This window comes from Argentina anserina, chromosome 7, assembly GCF_933775445.1.
Source record: "Argentina anserina chromosome 7, drPotAnse1.1, whole genome shotgun sequence".
NCBI classification, from domain to species: domain Eukaryota; kingdom Viridiplantae; phylum Streptophyta; class Magnoliopsida; order Rosales; family Rosaceae; genus Argentina; species Argentina anserina.
In genome coordinates this window covers 6,229,838-6,243,604 of record NC_065878.1, presented here as the reverse complement: position 1 = coordinate 6,243,604, position 13,767 = coordinate 6,229,838, and the positions used below count along the sequence as shown (strand labels likewise).

The 13,767-nt window shown below is 37.4% G+C and overlaps 2 protein-coding genes across 5 annotated transcripts; one reads left to right on the top strand and one right to left on the bottom strand.

Annotated features, from left to right (window-relative positions):
• The first annotated feature begins 576 nt into the window (after positions 1 to 576).
• LOC126802718 (zinc finger protein BRUTUS-like) lies at positions 577 to 5,302 on the top strand. Of its 3 annotated transcripts, none has more exons than XM_050530393.1 (12): positions 577 to 744; positions 839 to 1,096; positions 1,259 to 1,487; positions 2,026 to 2,194; positions 2,290 to 3,159; positions 3,251 to 3,335; positions 3,429 to 3,653; positions 3,732 to 3,872; positions 4,173 to 4,407; positions 4,527 to 4,592; positions 4,764 to 4,844; positions 4,941 to 5,302. In XM_050530393.1, the coding sequence occupies exons 2-12, from the start codon at positions 852 to 854 to the stop codon at positions 5,190 to 5,192; spliced, it is 2,598 nt and encodes an 865-aa protein (XP_050386350.1). In that variant the 5' UTR covers positions 577 to 744; positions 839 to 851; the 3' UTR covers positions 5,193 to 5,302. The 3 variants fall into 3 exon arrangements, with proteins under 3 accessions (XP_050386350.1, XP_050386349.1, XP_050386348.1); XM_050530392.1 differs by having other exon boundaries at positions 2,284 to 3,159; positions 3,735 to 3,872; XM_050530391.1 differs by having other exon boundaries at positions 2,284 to 3,159.
• A 121-nt stretch (positions 5,303 to 5,423) lies between these two features.
• LOC126802677 (uncharacterized) lies at positions 5,424 to 12,495 on the bottom strand. Of its 2 annotated transcripts, none has more exons than XM_050530332.1 (5): positions 12,242 to 12,495; positions 10,854 to 10,974; positions 10,410 to 10,726; positions 9,426 to 9,777; positions 5,424 to 7,331 (listed from the first exon to the last, which is right to left on the bottom strand). In XM_050530332.1, the coding sequence occupies exons 1-5, from the start codon at positions 12,274 to 12,276 to the stop codon at positions 5,889 to 5,891; spliced, it is 2,268 nt and encodes a 755-aa protein (XP_050386289.1). In that variant the 5' UTR covers positions 12,277 to 12,495; the 3' UTR covers positions 5,424 to 5,888. The 2 variants fall into 2 exon arrangements, with proteins under 2 accessions (XP_050386289.1, XP_050386288.1); XM_050530331.1 differs by having other exon boundaries at positions 5,427 to 7,331; positions 10,299 to 10,726.
• Between the last annotated feature and the right edge of the window lie 1,272 nt (positions 12,496 to 13,767).

Below are 13,767 nucleotides of genomic sequence, written 5' to 3'. Positions count from 1 at the left end.
GGTCAACTAACGAAATATTGGACAAAACTGTTAAAAATAAGAGTTAAATGATATACAGATTAAATTTGAAAGTAGAAGGACAAAACTCTTAAAAAATCAAAGTTAAATGATATACATATTCAATTTCAAATTAGAATGACAAAACTGTTTTTACACTTAAAGTATAGTGTGTCACAAGTATTTAATCCTAATTATAATTCACCTCGGTTTCTGTCATCTATAGTAGACAATTACACATAAGCATGTCCCCTTGTGAATTGAGATTGTGGAAATATACGTCAACTTAATTTGTTATTGAACAAGTTCCTGTCCCAGATACAACCATCTGATCGATTATTGAATAATCATTTCATGTACAGTCACACAGTGACTATTTCCAACGTACTTGCATGTTTGGATTCTTTCATGTATTCAAAATGATATTTTACATCAATATCCTAATAGATTTTCTAAGTATAGTTTGCTAGCTCGCTGTAACTTCTCCATTGCTATGCTGGTTATATATATATAACATCTTTTCTGCTTTCGACAAATATCAGATCATCCCTTTGCTCCTTCAGAAATTCTCACCTGAAGAGCAAGCTTCACTAGTCTGGAAGCTTTTGAGCAGCGCCCCGACGAACATAGTGGTTAAACTCATTCCCTGGTTAGCGGCGTCCTGTTTCACCTGAAAAAATGTCAGCTACTGCATGTACCAGTGCTTAAGTACGTACTATAGTACCAGCAGATAAGCTTCTCTCTAAGGTTAACCTTCTTGATCTTTGCAATTTACGTTTTCAAAATTGTTTTCTGTTGTTAGTACATGTGAGATGATTACATCTATCTCATACTATTGAAGGTAAACCAGCTGGATGGAAGGGAAAGATAATTGTGCTCGGACCGAAGCTGGTCGAAACGATGATACAAATTATGTAGCTGAGTTCAATGGGGTGTATCCAATAGATGATGTGTTGCTTTGGCATCATGCCATTTTGACCGAGTTGAATCAAACACTTGAGAAGCCGAAGAATATGCCTATTTCTGGAGCTGTTACTAGTTACGATCCAGCTTTCTATGACAGGCTGCAATTTATTGCTGAAATTTGCATGTTTCACAGGTTTTTTAAAAAAGATTAGCTTGTTTATCTTATTTGATTAGTTGCTAATTAAGGATGCTTAGTAGTAAATATGTTCGTCAATTGTTTTAAATTCTGTGATGGACTACCTTTCCTCTTCCTTTCACTTGGAAAGAACTGATTTTGCTTTTCTCTCTTTTGTAGTATTGCTGAGGAAACGATCCTATATCCTGCAGTCTATGGAGAGCTTTCAATTTTCCAAGAGCATAGAAATGAAGTGAGTCTATCCAATGAGTTTAGATGTTTGATCCAAAGTATTAAAAGGGCATCCAAAAATCCTTCAGCAGCTGCTGAATTTCATTCAAAGATATGTTCCCGTGCTGATCAAATGATGGACACTTTAAAGGAACATTTCCATGAGGAGGAAATTAAGGTCAGTGCTTTTTTTATTGATCAAAAGTTTCTTGTGGGCGTTCGTAGCTTCTGCAAAGTTATGCAGCATATCATGATTAAGTACAATGAATAATACAATACACAACTAAAAGCGAGATGCAGAACAATGCTCATATCTGCTACTCTCTAGATTTATGAGAAAGATAGTATCATAAGTTTGAAGTCTTCATATTTGTACTCTACTTTCTTAGCAGTTAGAGTATATACATGTGTCTGTGTGCGCGCGCGCTTGCGTGTGCGGTCACACACTCCAAAAGAAATTGGTGATGGTTGGACTCTTGAACAGTTTGAAGTCTTCATATTTCTACTCAACTTTTAACACTGCTTGACTAGAACATTAGCACTGTGTACCCATTTTTTATTGTGCCTTGTCTTTCTTTAAAAGTTCAAATTCTCGAGATTTGATGTTTGAACTTTGAAGTGTTCATATATGAAGTCTCAACAAAAAAACTAGCACTTCATGATAAACATGTAGCACTGTGTACCCATTTTTGATTATGAATTCCTTGACTTTCTAGGTACTTCCACTTGTCCGAAAGCACTTGAGTATTAACAGACAACAGGAGCTTCTGCATCAAAGCTTATGCGTGATGCCTTTGAAACTAATTGAGCATGTCTTGCCATGGCTGGTAAAATCATTGACTGCAAATGAAGCCCAGACATTTGTGAAGAACATGCAGTTGGCAGGTTCAATACTTTCCTTTCTATAGATTGATACTTTGTTTAACTGACTTGATGAATATAATATTTAGTTTCTCACCAAGTTGTTGGCACAGCTCCAGCATCAGATACCGCTCTGGTGCAGCTATTACGTGGTTGGGCGGGCAAGGCTAGTAATGACATCCTATGCTCATCTAGTTCTAGTTCTTTTCATTTCAACTCTATATCGCCGTCAAATTCATCTCTCGAAGAATGCAATAGCCCTGCTGCTAATGGAATGCCTGCACAACCAATAGATGTTGTTTTTAAAGTTCATAAGGCCATACGCCGTGACTTGGAATATCTAGATACTGAATGTGAGATGCTCAGTAACTGTGATGAAATATTTCTTCAGCAATTCATTGAATGCTTTTCTTTATTATGGGGCTTATATAAAGCACATAGTAATGCAGAGGATTATATATTGTATCCAGCAATGGAATCCAGGGAGGAGCTCCAAAATGTGAGTCACTCCTACATACTTGATCATCAGCAAGAGGAACATGCATTTGAAAATATTTCAGGTGTTCTTCTTGAGCTTTCTCATCTTCATAGAGGTACAGGATCTGGTATCCCCATAAGTGAATATGTGGGGAAGTACTATGAGCTGGCAAATAGGCTTCGAATGATGTTCATGTCTCTAAGAATGATGGTAGACGAGCACATGTACCGGGAAGAGCTTGAGCTGTGGCCATTATTTGGAGTACACTTCTGTGTGGAGGAGCAAAATAAATTGATTGGTTTCATATTGGGGACTACAGGTGCTGCAGTTCTGAAATCTATGTTACCGTGGGTTACTTCTGCACTTTCTGAGGATGAACAGAACAAAATGATGTATACCTTTGAAACTGTTACGAGAAATACAATGTTTAAGGATTGGCTTAGTGAATGTGGGAAAGGAAGCTCACTGTCAACTCTATTGCCTAAACTGGAAACTAACATTGTCATTAAAGGTTTGTGTTAGAAACCCTCTTGCATCATTTTGAAGTTCTATGTCTAGCTCATCCTGTTGAAAATGAATCTATATGTTTTGTCTATTTCGAGGTACTGGATCTGAACAAAGTCACTGCCAGATTGATCATGCTTTCTACTCTCATATGCGGAAGAACTTAAAGCATCAAATGACTAGGTTAGTCTGATTGTTGCTACCTACTTTATGATTTTGCACATGAACTTATGATTTGATAAGTGATAGATATAAGGAACTGGTGCTCTATTTTAGGTACTGGATTGCTGCTAATCACCGGAGTTTACCTATAGCAATAGCAGTGGATAGTTCAGCAAGTGTCCAATTAGGAGGACAGTCACCAACATTTCGAGATCATGATAAAACAGTATATGGCTGCCAGCATTATAAAAGAAACTGCAAACTCCTTGCTGCTTGCTGCGGCAAACTGTATACTTGTAGATTTTGCCATGACATTGTGAGCAACCACCCAATGGATAGGTAATAAATTTCTGCTACTCTAGATTCTTTGCAAATAAGTCAATAAGTTTTATAGCTGGATTGTTCATTCTATTTTAGCAGGAAAGAAACATCCAAAATGATGTGTATGCGCTGTCTTACTATTCAGCCACTCGGGCCAGTATGTACAACAGCTTCTTGCAATGGATTTCCAATGGCAAAGTATTATTGTGATATTTGCAACCTCTTTGATGATGACAGGTACATAAAATTTATTAGAACATAGTATAAGTGTAGAACTTGGAAGTTATCATAATGGGAGCTAATAAAAAAGAATTCTTCTTAATGAACATAGTAGAACTTGGAATTCTTCTTCGTGAATTTAAGAAGTACGGTAAATATCAGAAAACTTGAATAGTCGTATTAGTCATATGATACGGTTACAGTACTAGCTAAAATTTTCTGCATCTGACACTCTGCAATTTGCATCAGATTGCTAATGTGTATACAATTCAGAAAAAAACGTACAAGTTTTCTGAGTTAACGATTTTCCTTACGCAGGAATGTCTACCATTGTCCATTTTGCAACTTATGCCGAGTTGGAAAGGGCCTTGGCAATGATTATTTTCACTGCATGTCATGCAACTGTTGCATGGGGATGGCTTCGGTGAATCACAAGTGCCGGGAGAAATGTCTAGAAACTAACTGCCCTGTCTGCAATGAGTTCTTATTCACGTCAAGTTCAAGAATCAAAGCTTTGCCATGTGGACATTGTTTACATTTAGCTTGCTTCAAGGTTTTATTTCTGTCACATAAATTTCATTTTTCTTTTACCTTGTTTTTTCTTCCTCAGTTTAACATATACTTTTTAGAATGATTGAATTGAATCTCTCAACCTTTCTTGTGTTTCCTTAGACTTCCACCCAGAGCAACAGTCACTACGCTTGTACAGTTTGCAGCAAATCTTCTGAAGCTACAATGGTAATAGTAATTATAGGCTTATAGCCTTATGTTTATATTTTAATTTTTAGTTCTGATATATTTCATTTACGTACACACCAGAACTGGGACAATGATTATTTACTTACTCTGAAGTACATTCTATACTTCATGAATGCATCTCTCACTTGAGTATTGACGGTAATATTTCAGATGACATCAACAGAATCCTCATTACTTGTAGATGGTAATAATACCATGGAAGGAAGACTTTTCATCCGCGCGAGCTTCTGGGTAAGACTAAACTTTCTAAGTGGATATATATGGTTTTCTCTTTTTTTCATCTTTCAATGTACTCAAAAATCTATTTCTATTGTTTTCCTTTTGCAGCAGGTTAATATGTTATATCAGCTTCTCTTAAGGTTTCAGTACCACAATGAAAGAGTTGCAGTACCAAGATTTCTACAAAGACTAAAAAGGGGATTGGAGAATGGAGTTGCAGGACAGAAGGCCAAAGAGAGGTGTATACTATGTTGTGTGATGCTCTGCAGTCTGGTGTTGTTTTGTGTCTTGAGCACTCTTCTAATTTTGCTTGGGCTCAAAGGATTAGGAAGCAACAAGTATATTCAACTATTAACGTAGACTGTGATATTTCCCCAAATAAATAATTAAAAGTTGGGATTTCAAATTGTTCCTTAAATAAATTCCAGTCGTTGGCTAAGATAGAATTCAACATATTCTGGAGAGCTATGTTTGATGCTGTTATTTGGATATTCAAAACTGTCTCAATTATCATATATGCATAAACTATACCCTCTCCTTTTGGGGTCATTTACAATATCTTGAGGTATAGCATACCCTCAATTACTACTTTCTGAACTAAAATTACAATTTTAATTACTAAATTCCAAAATTGAAAACAAAATTACAACATGTGTTTTATGTTTACTAATAACAAATTTACCACATTGATAATTATTTATTCATAATCTTATAAAATGTTATCGGTTATCAGTAAATGCGGATATTACATTCCTTTCCATTTGCCACATTGCTTGACAATCTGTCGAGAGCAATGTCTGATGCTGATGCACGTACTTGAACCGAGAGAACTGTTTAAATGAAACATCAAGTGAAACAGAAGCCAACAAATGACTGGATCACTAACTACAGTGTTGGATGTGTGCACACCTCAATCTCCTTTGATAAATAGAGAAAATTCCAGGTAGAGGGGAAACAAGAACAATGAAACATCCAGGTCCTTTTGAGTGTAAACAAATCAACCAAACCACTACTCACTACTAAGGCTCACTGTGATCAACTAACTAAGAACTCCTATTATCTGTACATATTAGGTCTGCCAAGATCTTCATACGATGCCGAAAGATATGCAGGTGCCCCAGTAGGCCTTTGTGGAAAGGGCTTTGCAAATACTTCATCAGAATCTGTCCAGCGCGCCGGGTCTGGAAAAGGAGGATAGTTCTGATAGGTGGTGGAACTGGTATATCTGGATGACGGTTGGCTAGTATCTAAGTAGGGATCAAAATGTGGACTCGGCGAAGAAACTCTTGACCAAGATTTTGGATAGTGACCACCAAGATATCTATTATCAGCAGAAAAATTTGATCTGGTCTCAGCGGACGCGCTAGTAACAAACTGATCAGCAACATTCACAGGAAAGTTTGGTCTCATCTCAAGGTAAGGACTTGAGACATATCGATCACCGGCATTGGTAGAAAATGTTGGTCTACTATCAATATGTCCAACACCATTGTATCTATCACCAAAATTGTTGGAGAAAGGTGGTCTACCCTCAATACTGGGACTGGTGACAAATTGACCAGCAGCATTCGAAGAGAAAGATCTTCTAGTCTCCTCATAAGGACTGGCAACACCTCGATCCCCAGCACCAGTGGAAAAGGTTCGTCTATTCTCAACATAAGCTGGGGTGGCCGCGAATCGGTCACCAACATGATTATAATAGGGTGGTCTAATCTCCACATAAGTGCTTGTGACATATTGATCGGTGGAAGAAGCTCCCAGCCCCTTGTCAGGACAAGATCTTGCAGTTGGCAAGGAAGATCCCAAACCAAGGTAGCTATGTTTACTCGCAGCTTCTTCAACCGCAAAATCAGTTGGTAATCTGAAAAGCCCAGCACACCCAAAAGGAAGATCCAATCTGCTTCCAGTTGTTACAGCAGGAATGGATAATTGATTAGATTCCTGAATAGATGTACCATCTACTAGAGGCAATCCGGTAATTTTTTTCTGTAGTGATCGCTTTGCTTGTTTAAGTGCATCCAGTACACCACCCAACCGTTCCTGTGAGTCATGAGGCACCAATGCATACATGTCATTTCTGCTCCCTGAAGCATCATGGAAACTACTGCCTCCATTGGAAGAGGCAACTGGTGACCTGTTGTGGGATGATAAAAGCAAAAGCGGGTCATGATGGGGGCCAGGTGAAGGTTGATGACCATTGTTTTCTAGGCTCTCTTGAGTTTGCTTTTCATATGCTGTGGGGAATGCAAATTCTTGAACTGATGAGGCAGAAGCAACAGTGCTTCTATTCAGTTGATCCTGCATGCCTCCCATCTCTACATCTGAAGGTGGTAGATAACCATTAGGCTGTGTTTTAATCTTTTCCTCACACAGGCAAGCATCGCCCGCCTCTGATTTTGCCTCCTGGGCTTGGGGGGCAGCAATCTCAGCAGGGAATGGAGCCTTCATCTCATCTCTTTCCTCAGTGATATCTGAACGGTTCCCAGGGTCACATGAATCCTATATGACCAGAAACAAAGTGTAAGTAATAAAAATCAAATAAAGCAAACGTATGTGCAAAAGAAATTACTTTTACTACTTTGCAAAAAAGAAATTACTTTTATTAATTAGGGTGGATACCAACTGACTAGAACCGCCAATGCATTATTTTAACAAATCAACGTATGCCACTCTCATTCTCTCACTTTGCTAGACAAACCTCCTCAATCATATCTGTACCTGTCAATATTTTCTCATAGTCCACTATAACTATAATCATTAAATATTGCTCGTTCTCAGGTCTTGTATCTATATAAACTCCTCTGTAAGCTAATTGACTACGAGATAAATAAACAAATACTCCAATTTCTATCTGGCATAGACCACCAAAGGCTCACATATCCTCCTCTCATTCTTTGAAACACACCAGCCATTTCCCTCCCTCTCCTAGGTTGCCAGCTCCCTATCTTCCTCTCCGAGACACTGCACACCACCTTTCTCCCTAATGAGCTTTCCTATGCGTTACTTCCAACTTCTCCAGTTAAATCTCAGTTAGCCTCTTGTCTCTCCTAGATCATCAAACATACTGGGGAGTGTTAGACAACCTCCGCAATCTCAGTTAATTAGCATTTATTTTCTCATACTCTAAGAGTATTTATATTATAGTATTTGCCCCTTCAAACAATATCATTGTAATGTATTTCACTAATATAGGGTTCTAATTCCTTACCATAATACACTCTAATGCATATCATGAGCCAGACATATCATTAGAGTTGAAGTTAATGCCTCCTTGTGTCATAATCATCCATCTTCAAACAACATCAGCAGCTTATAATAGGATAATAATAAGATGCTGGAAACCTAATAACAACATTAATGGGTTTCATCTCATGGGCATGAATAACTCTTTTAGGTTTAACCACAGAAGAATGACAACGTATTGCAAGACCTCAGTATTAAGACAATACAAGTTGGCAAATGGCTCTAAGTAAAACTAAAATTCAATAAATTTTTACACAAATAAATTAATATCTAGGCGTAACAGCCAATAAGTAATTATATAATATGAAACTTAAGGCATTTTTGACGCTACCTTTTTGGTGAGCTTTGGGGTGATAGAAAATCTTGCTCTGGAAATGATTCAGGTAAACATAAATTACAGGTTGTTGTAACTTATAGTAAAATAGAGAGACAGGAACTAAGGGAGAAATTAAGGAAGATATATCAAGGCTTCAAGACTTTGCGTTATAACTTTAAATGCATTTTCCTCAGACAGACTTACCAAAAGGCTCATTAAACACCAAGAGACCCTTTGAGAACTAAAGGACACTTGTGATCATTAGGACTCAAATAGACTCTTAGAACTGAATTGCCAATAGAAAAATAGATTTGAAGAATTAAATTCCAAAATGCCTCTTAACTAAACTTTAGCATCAACTCCTATGATACTTCTTCATTTAATGATGGATGATCTTAATGACTAAAAAATTACTCCCAGGCAGACTTCTCATTGGACCCGAGTGGTAGGTGTCAGCATCGGTTTCGTCTTGGTTTCCAAAAGAGAGTAAATATTTGCTAGCCAAGTGGCCATTATCCCACCAAATATAGCTTAACTAATAACTTCAACTCCCCCCTCCCCCCCCCCCCCCAAAAAAAAAAAGACCTCGGTCACAAAGTGGGCAATCTAACTAGCTCAACACAATAGTAATGTCCTAAAAATTGATGAGAGAAATATAATCTTGTATGAACAGTAATTATTCAACTGAAAATAGAATCATGACACACATGTGAAAGCTTAATAATAGAATAAAGCTAGGAGCCAGAGGCACTGATGGCAATTGACGTTGTGATGACTGATAGTGATAGCAAAAACAGTGTTGGCAGTAGTTGATAGCATTTAGCACTGCAGGCCAGTGGTTAATGCAATTAGAGTAAGTGTTGCGAAGTGAAGGAATGAATGAATGGGCTAGTGATGACATGCTGTGGCAACGCTTACTCGGCAGTAGCAGAATCAATTTTAAGCATTAAATTATGTCTTGTAGTGGTGCATATCAGTCCAAGAGAAAGTATGTCATATAAGTCTACGGTGTGACAATGTTCATATAAGCATACCGGTGTACTAGTGTTATTTTCTCTGAACTTCTCTTCCCATTCTCTTTGAGCCAGTTCCATCTCTTCATTTTGGCCAATAAGTTGTGCCTGATGTTCAAGTGCTTTTTCCATGTCTTTGTTTCTCCCATGCCCATTAAAATCAAGATAACCATTTCTTTGATGTTCTTTACTCCCTGTGAGTGCATCCTTCAACAAAAATTTCTCTTTCTGGGATGCAGATTCAGAACCATCTCTCTTTCTCACAGGGTCACAGTATGAGCAATTTGAAAGACCTTCAGAAGAAGCAGCAACCCCATTTTCTTCAGAATCATCAAACTTTGCATGCTCATCCTTGGAGCGCTCAACTACTGACCTGAAATGCACAAGTACAGCATTGATAAGTTGAAAACGAAGTAGTTATATCCAGAATCGACGAGAAGAAGAAAGGGCGTTCACTTGGAAACTCCTCTTTCATCGTGAAAATTCATAGTGTATCATGTTCTCTGGACATGATGAAGTCAATACTTGTGACATATCTTGTGTGAACTACGTAAAGTCATACGCAAAAGATATGCAAAACCAATTAAACTGCAACTCTTTATTGGATAAAAAAAGGTAGATTAAAAATAAAATAAATCAACTATTGGGACAACATCTATTTCAGAGAGGAAACTGGGGGTAGGAAAAATGAATCTGTCAGATTGCTCTCTTACATCTAAGGAAATAAAGATGTTTTGGTTGTGCATTAGGAAATGGAGAGCGCATCTGAGTTGTTCAAATCTGAGCCAATGACTATCATGCATGTCTTCACTTAGATCTCCATTCATAAATATTTTCTGTGTTCAAATAGATATGCCTACAAACAACTTATGCTAAATCACTATATGGCTATACCTTGTTTCTCGGTGTTTTATTTGCCGACAAGACTTTCCAAGGTTATGTCTTGAAGAAGATGAACCAATGGCTGAAAAAATACTACGTCGTTTGATGGAACATTCCTTATACCTTTCACGGGAACGCGGAGAATCATTCCGCCCTTTCCAAGACAAGCTTCTACCACGTATTGAAGGAGAATCAACGTCAGAGCCTGAATGTTCCTCATGCTCACTTCTTCTCTCTGAGTTTAAGCACTCCTCTTCTTTTCTCGAGTTAGTACCCATTTTGGATTCAAGGAAGGTTTCTTGATCAGAGCTTGAATCAAATTCCTCAGAAATGTCACTTGCCCCCTGGTTCTCCAAAATGGCAAGAACATCTGCTGTGGCTTTCTCAGCCTTTTTTCTTTGAAGAGATACAAATTTAAGCTGCTCCTCCAGTTCCTCTACCTATATTGCATGGAAAACAAGCACTTCTAAGTAGCAAAATATACTGTTGAGAGAGAGAGAGAGAGAGTTCTCCGAGTAAATGATTAAACGAGGTAAACTTCAGTCATTCCTGTAACTTTAAGCATACCATTTTTTCCAGCTCATCAGCTCTTTGCCTTGCGCTTCTAGAGACAGACCTTTCAGACAGTAAACGTGCCCGAAGAAATTCAATGGTAATCCCAGGGGACTCATCCTTGCCTGAATTACTCCTGATTATAAAGCACCCACAGTATTAGCACAATACAATAGAAAGTTCATAAAAGAGCAAAGAGTGTAGTAGCAATTTTATGTTTTCCATTCAAAGTAATATTATGCTTTCAAAAGGAATTAACCTACAAACACAGCCAACAAAGTTCAAACATCAAACACTATCGTCTCAAAGGGATATATCAATCTCTTTCTTTTATTTTCTTTTTTCCTCTTTTGGGTGGATATGGATATGGTAATTTCAACAGGTGAACTTTTAAAGTGAATGGCACAAGGTCATTCACAGATATATAGATAAAATTCTGCAGTCATCTAACTAAAGGAGTAATAAGCATAGACTCATAGAGCCATTCCAGTTAAGTCATTCTATTTTGCCTTCAAGAAGAACGTGATAAGCAAAAACATCACGTTTATAGTATCAGTCTTGGGTATACAAAACAATACCTATATGATTCCAAGTAGCTACATACCTTTGCTTCCGCATATGGAAAGTAATGTAAAATTAGAAGACAAATAATGATAACAAAATTTCACCATTCTACATTAGTAACCTAGACCAGACCAATGAAAGATACATATAAATAAATAGTGTCAATCCACCCATTCCCAATACCCACTCCTAGGCTCCCAGCCTGCTCTATATCTCCCAGTTGACCCGACCCCGACTCCGACTCCGCCTCACTGTTGTCACTGCCTATCCATAAAGTGTGAAACCATCCTTTCAGCCTTACGCTCTAACTCCTCCAATATTTCTTCTTCGTTCTCTCACAGAATCTTAGTCACTCCTAGAGCACCACAATTTATTCACCAGCTCTATCTTTGGTAACGAAGTGGGTTTCTTTGGGCAGTTCTTCTTCACCTCCTTCCATGAGTTAATTTAACTCTAGGAAAATCTTGAAAGGACTTAAAATGTTTGAGAAACTAGTATTCCGGATGGTGAGTTCAAAGATCGTGGATCTCTACTAACAAAATTATAATCTGTATAGTGGTAAAAATGGTATCCATTATTTCCATCAAACTAGGAGAAATCATCTCAGACAACTACAACACAGTACGGAAAATTATATTTCTGGCAAGACCCTTACAATTAAATGCACTAAAACAATCAAATTCAAAATCATCATTAATTCACAGCATTAAATAACTAAACTTTATTAAAAAATTCCCATCTTTTGTTCAGCTTCATTCAAACCCAAAAGTGGAAATACAACGGGGAACACAGAGCTTGAGCTAGAATGACCAACAGCGTTGAAAAGGAGAGATCTTTACCTCGGATCTTGGGTGTCCTGATTGGAACTATGCATTTCTGTGACAAATTAAGGAATACCCAAGTTGAGCATCCAGCGGGAAGACAGAGAGGAAGAGATCAAAGCGGGTGAGTAACAACGTTGGAATGGAAAAGCGATGAGGGATGATGATGATGGGAGGAGACTTTTTTGATGGAGTGGTCCGTTGAGGAATGAAACAGAGGAAGCTTCGTCTTCTTCTTCTTCTTCTTCTTCTTCTTCTTTGTGATGACCATTCTGAAAAAACGACGGTAATAAACAGCAACAGGTAATGATGCCCCCTCAACTGGGTCCATTTGGGACACATACCCCTCGAGACTCGACAGACTCTTGCTTTGGTTTTTCTTTCATATTTGTTTTTTCTCCTCTTTTTTTTTATAATAGACTCATATTATAATTCACAACCATCTTGAATATGGGTTCGATTTGCATATCCAACATTACCTCCATAATTTATTTTTTTTACCTGGTTAGTTATATCATATAACTTATATGAAAAGACCGGATATGACAAATATTATAATCTTATAAAAAATGAAATTTTACTCTTTTGACTTCATCTAAAACTATCTATGTGGTCACACCAGATGATAAATGAGTTAAAGATTTTCAACATCGACATGATTATCGATTTCGGGGATCTAATTGTAAGTTTTGTAACAGTGTCAGTGTTCATTATCATCTGTGATGACTCATGATTCTGTAATTGACAAAACTCAAGTTGTTCCCGATAACATATCAAGCTAGCACAATGGAGCCAAATAATACCAAGTAAGAATGCCGCATACACTGATAAACATATGATTATAAAAAAATCTTGGTTCATAAACTTATAACTACATATAGAGCAATCTATCACGTCATTTTCAATTTATTACATGAAGATTTATGCAGGTCCTTGATGGTAATCCTTACTACAGAAACTGTGACCTTTATAGTTTTGGTTTTTGCTTAGGAGAATCTATTATTGCGACGTGCCTTATCCCAATCTCAGTTTTGCCGATGTCTCCTCTGCTGTTGTGCGACAGGTTTGTTTGCATTACACATAAAGCTATGGGTTATATATATATATATATATATATATATATATATATATATCTTTCGCTTAGCATTTATATCTATCATATACAATCGACACTAGCAAGGGTGGTGGCATGATCTCGGAAGGCCAAACCTTTGGTTGAATCTGTTTCGGCATACCTGGAGGCCCGGAAAACACACATGATAGATTTATTTTACAGTTGTATGTATTACCGCGAAGTATAGCATAGAATGTAGCATTTCAACCAAACTTATTTTAGAGTCTTCTTAGTGAAGCTTTTGTACATTGTTGAAATACTAGCTAGAGATGATAGATTTGGTTGTGATAACATGAAGTGGTTCTTATGGATTTTGTGCCTTGTATATGTTGATGTTTTATGGATGTTTTTGCCAGTTTGGTAATGATGCACCGCCAGTGGATAACTACAGCTGAATTGTGTAATATCCGACATCGGCCAACGGATAGGA

Coding starts and splice junctions, on each gene's coding strand:
- LOC126802718 (XM_050530391.1), top strand. CDS start 852: ATGGAAGGGAAAGATAATTGTGCTCGGACCGAAGCTGGTCGAAACGAT. Junction 1,488..2,025: donor TCCATGAGGAGGAAATTAAG/GTCAGTGCTTTT, acceptor TTGACTTTCTAG/GTACTTCCACTTGTCCGAAA. Junction 2,195..2,283: donor GAAGAACATGCAGTTGGCAG/GTTCAATACTTT, acceptor TTGTTGGCACAG/CTCCAGCATCAGATACCGCT.
- LOC126802677 (XM_050530331.1), bottom strand. CDS start 12,276: ATGCATAGTTCCAATCAGGACACCCAAGATCCGAG. Junction 10,975..12,241: donor CAGGACACCCAAGATCCGAG/GTAAAGATCTCT, acceptor CTTTATAATCAG/GAGTAATTCAGGCAAGGATG. Junction 10,727..10,853: donor CTGATGAGCTGGAAAAAATG/GTATGCTTAAAG, acceptor CATGCAATATAG/GTAGAGGAACTGGAGGAGCA.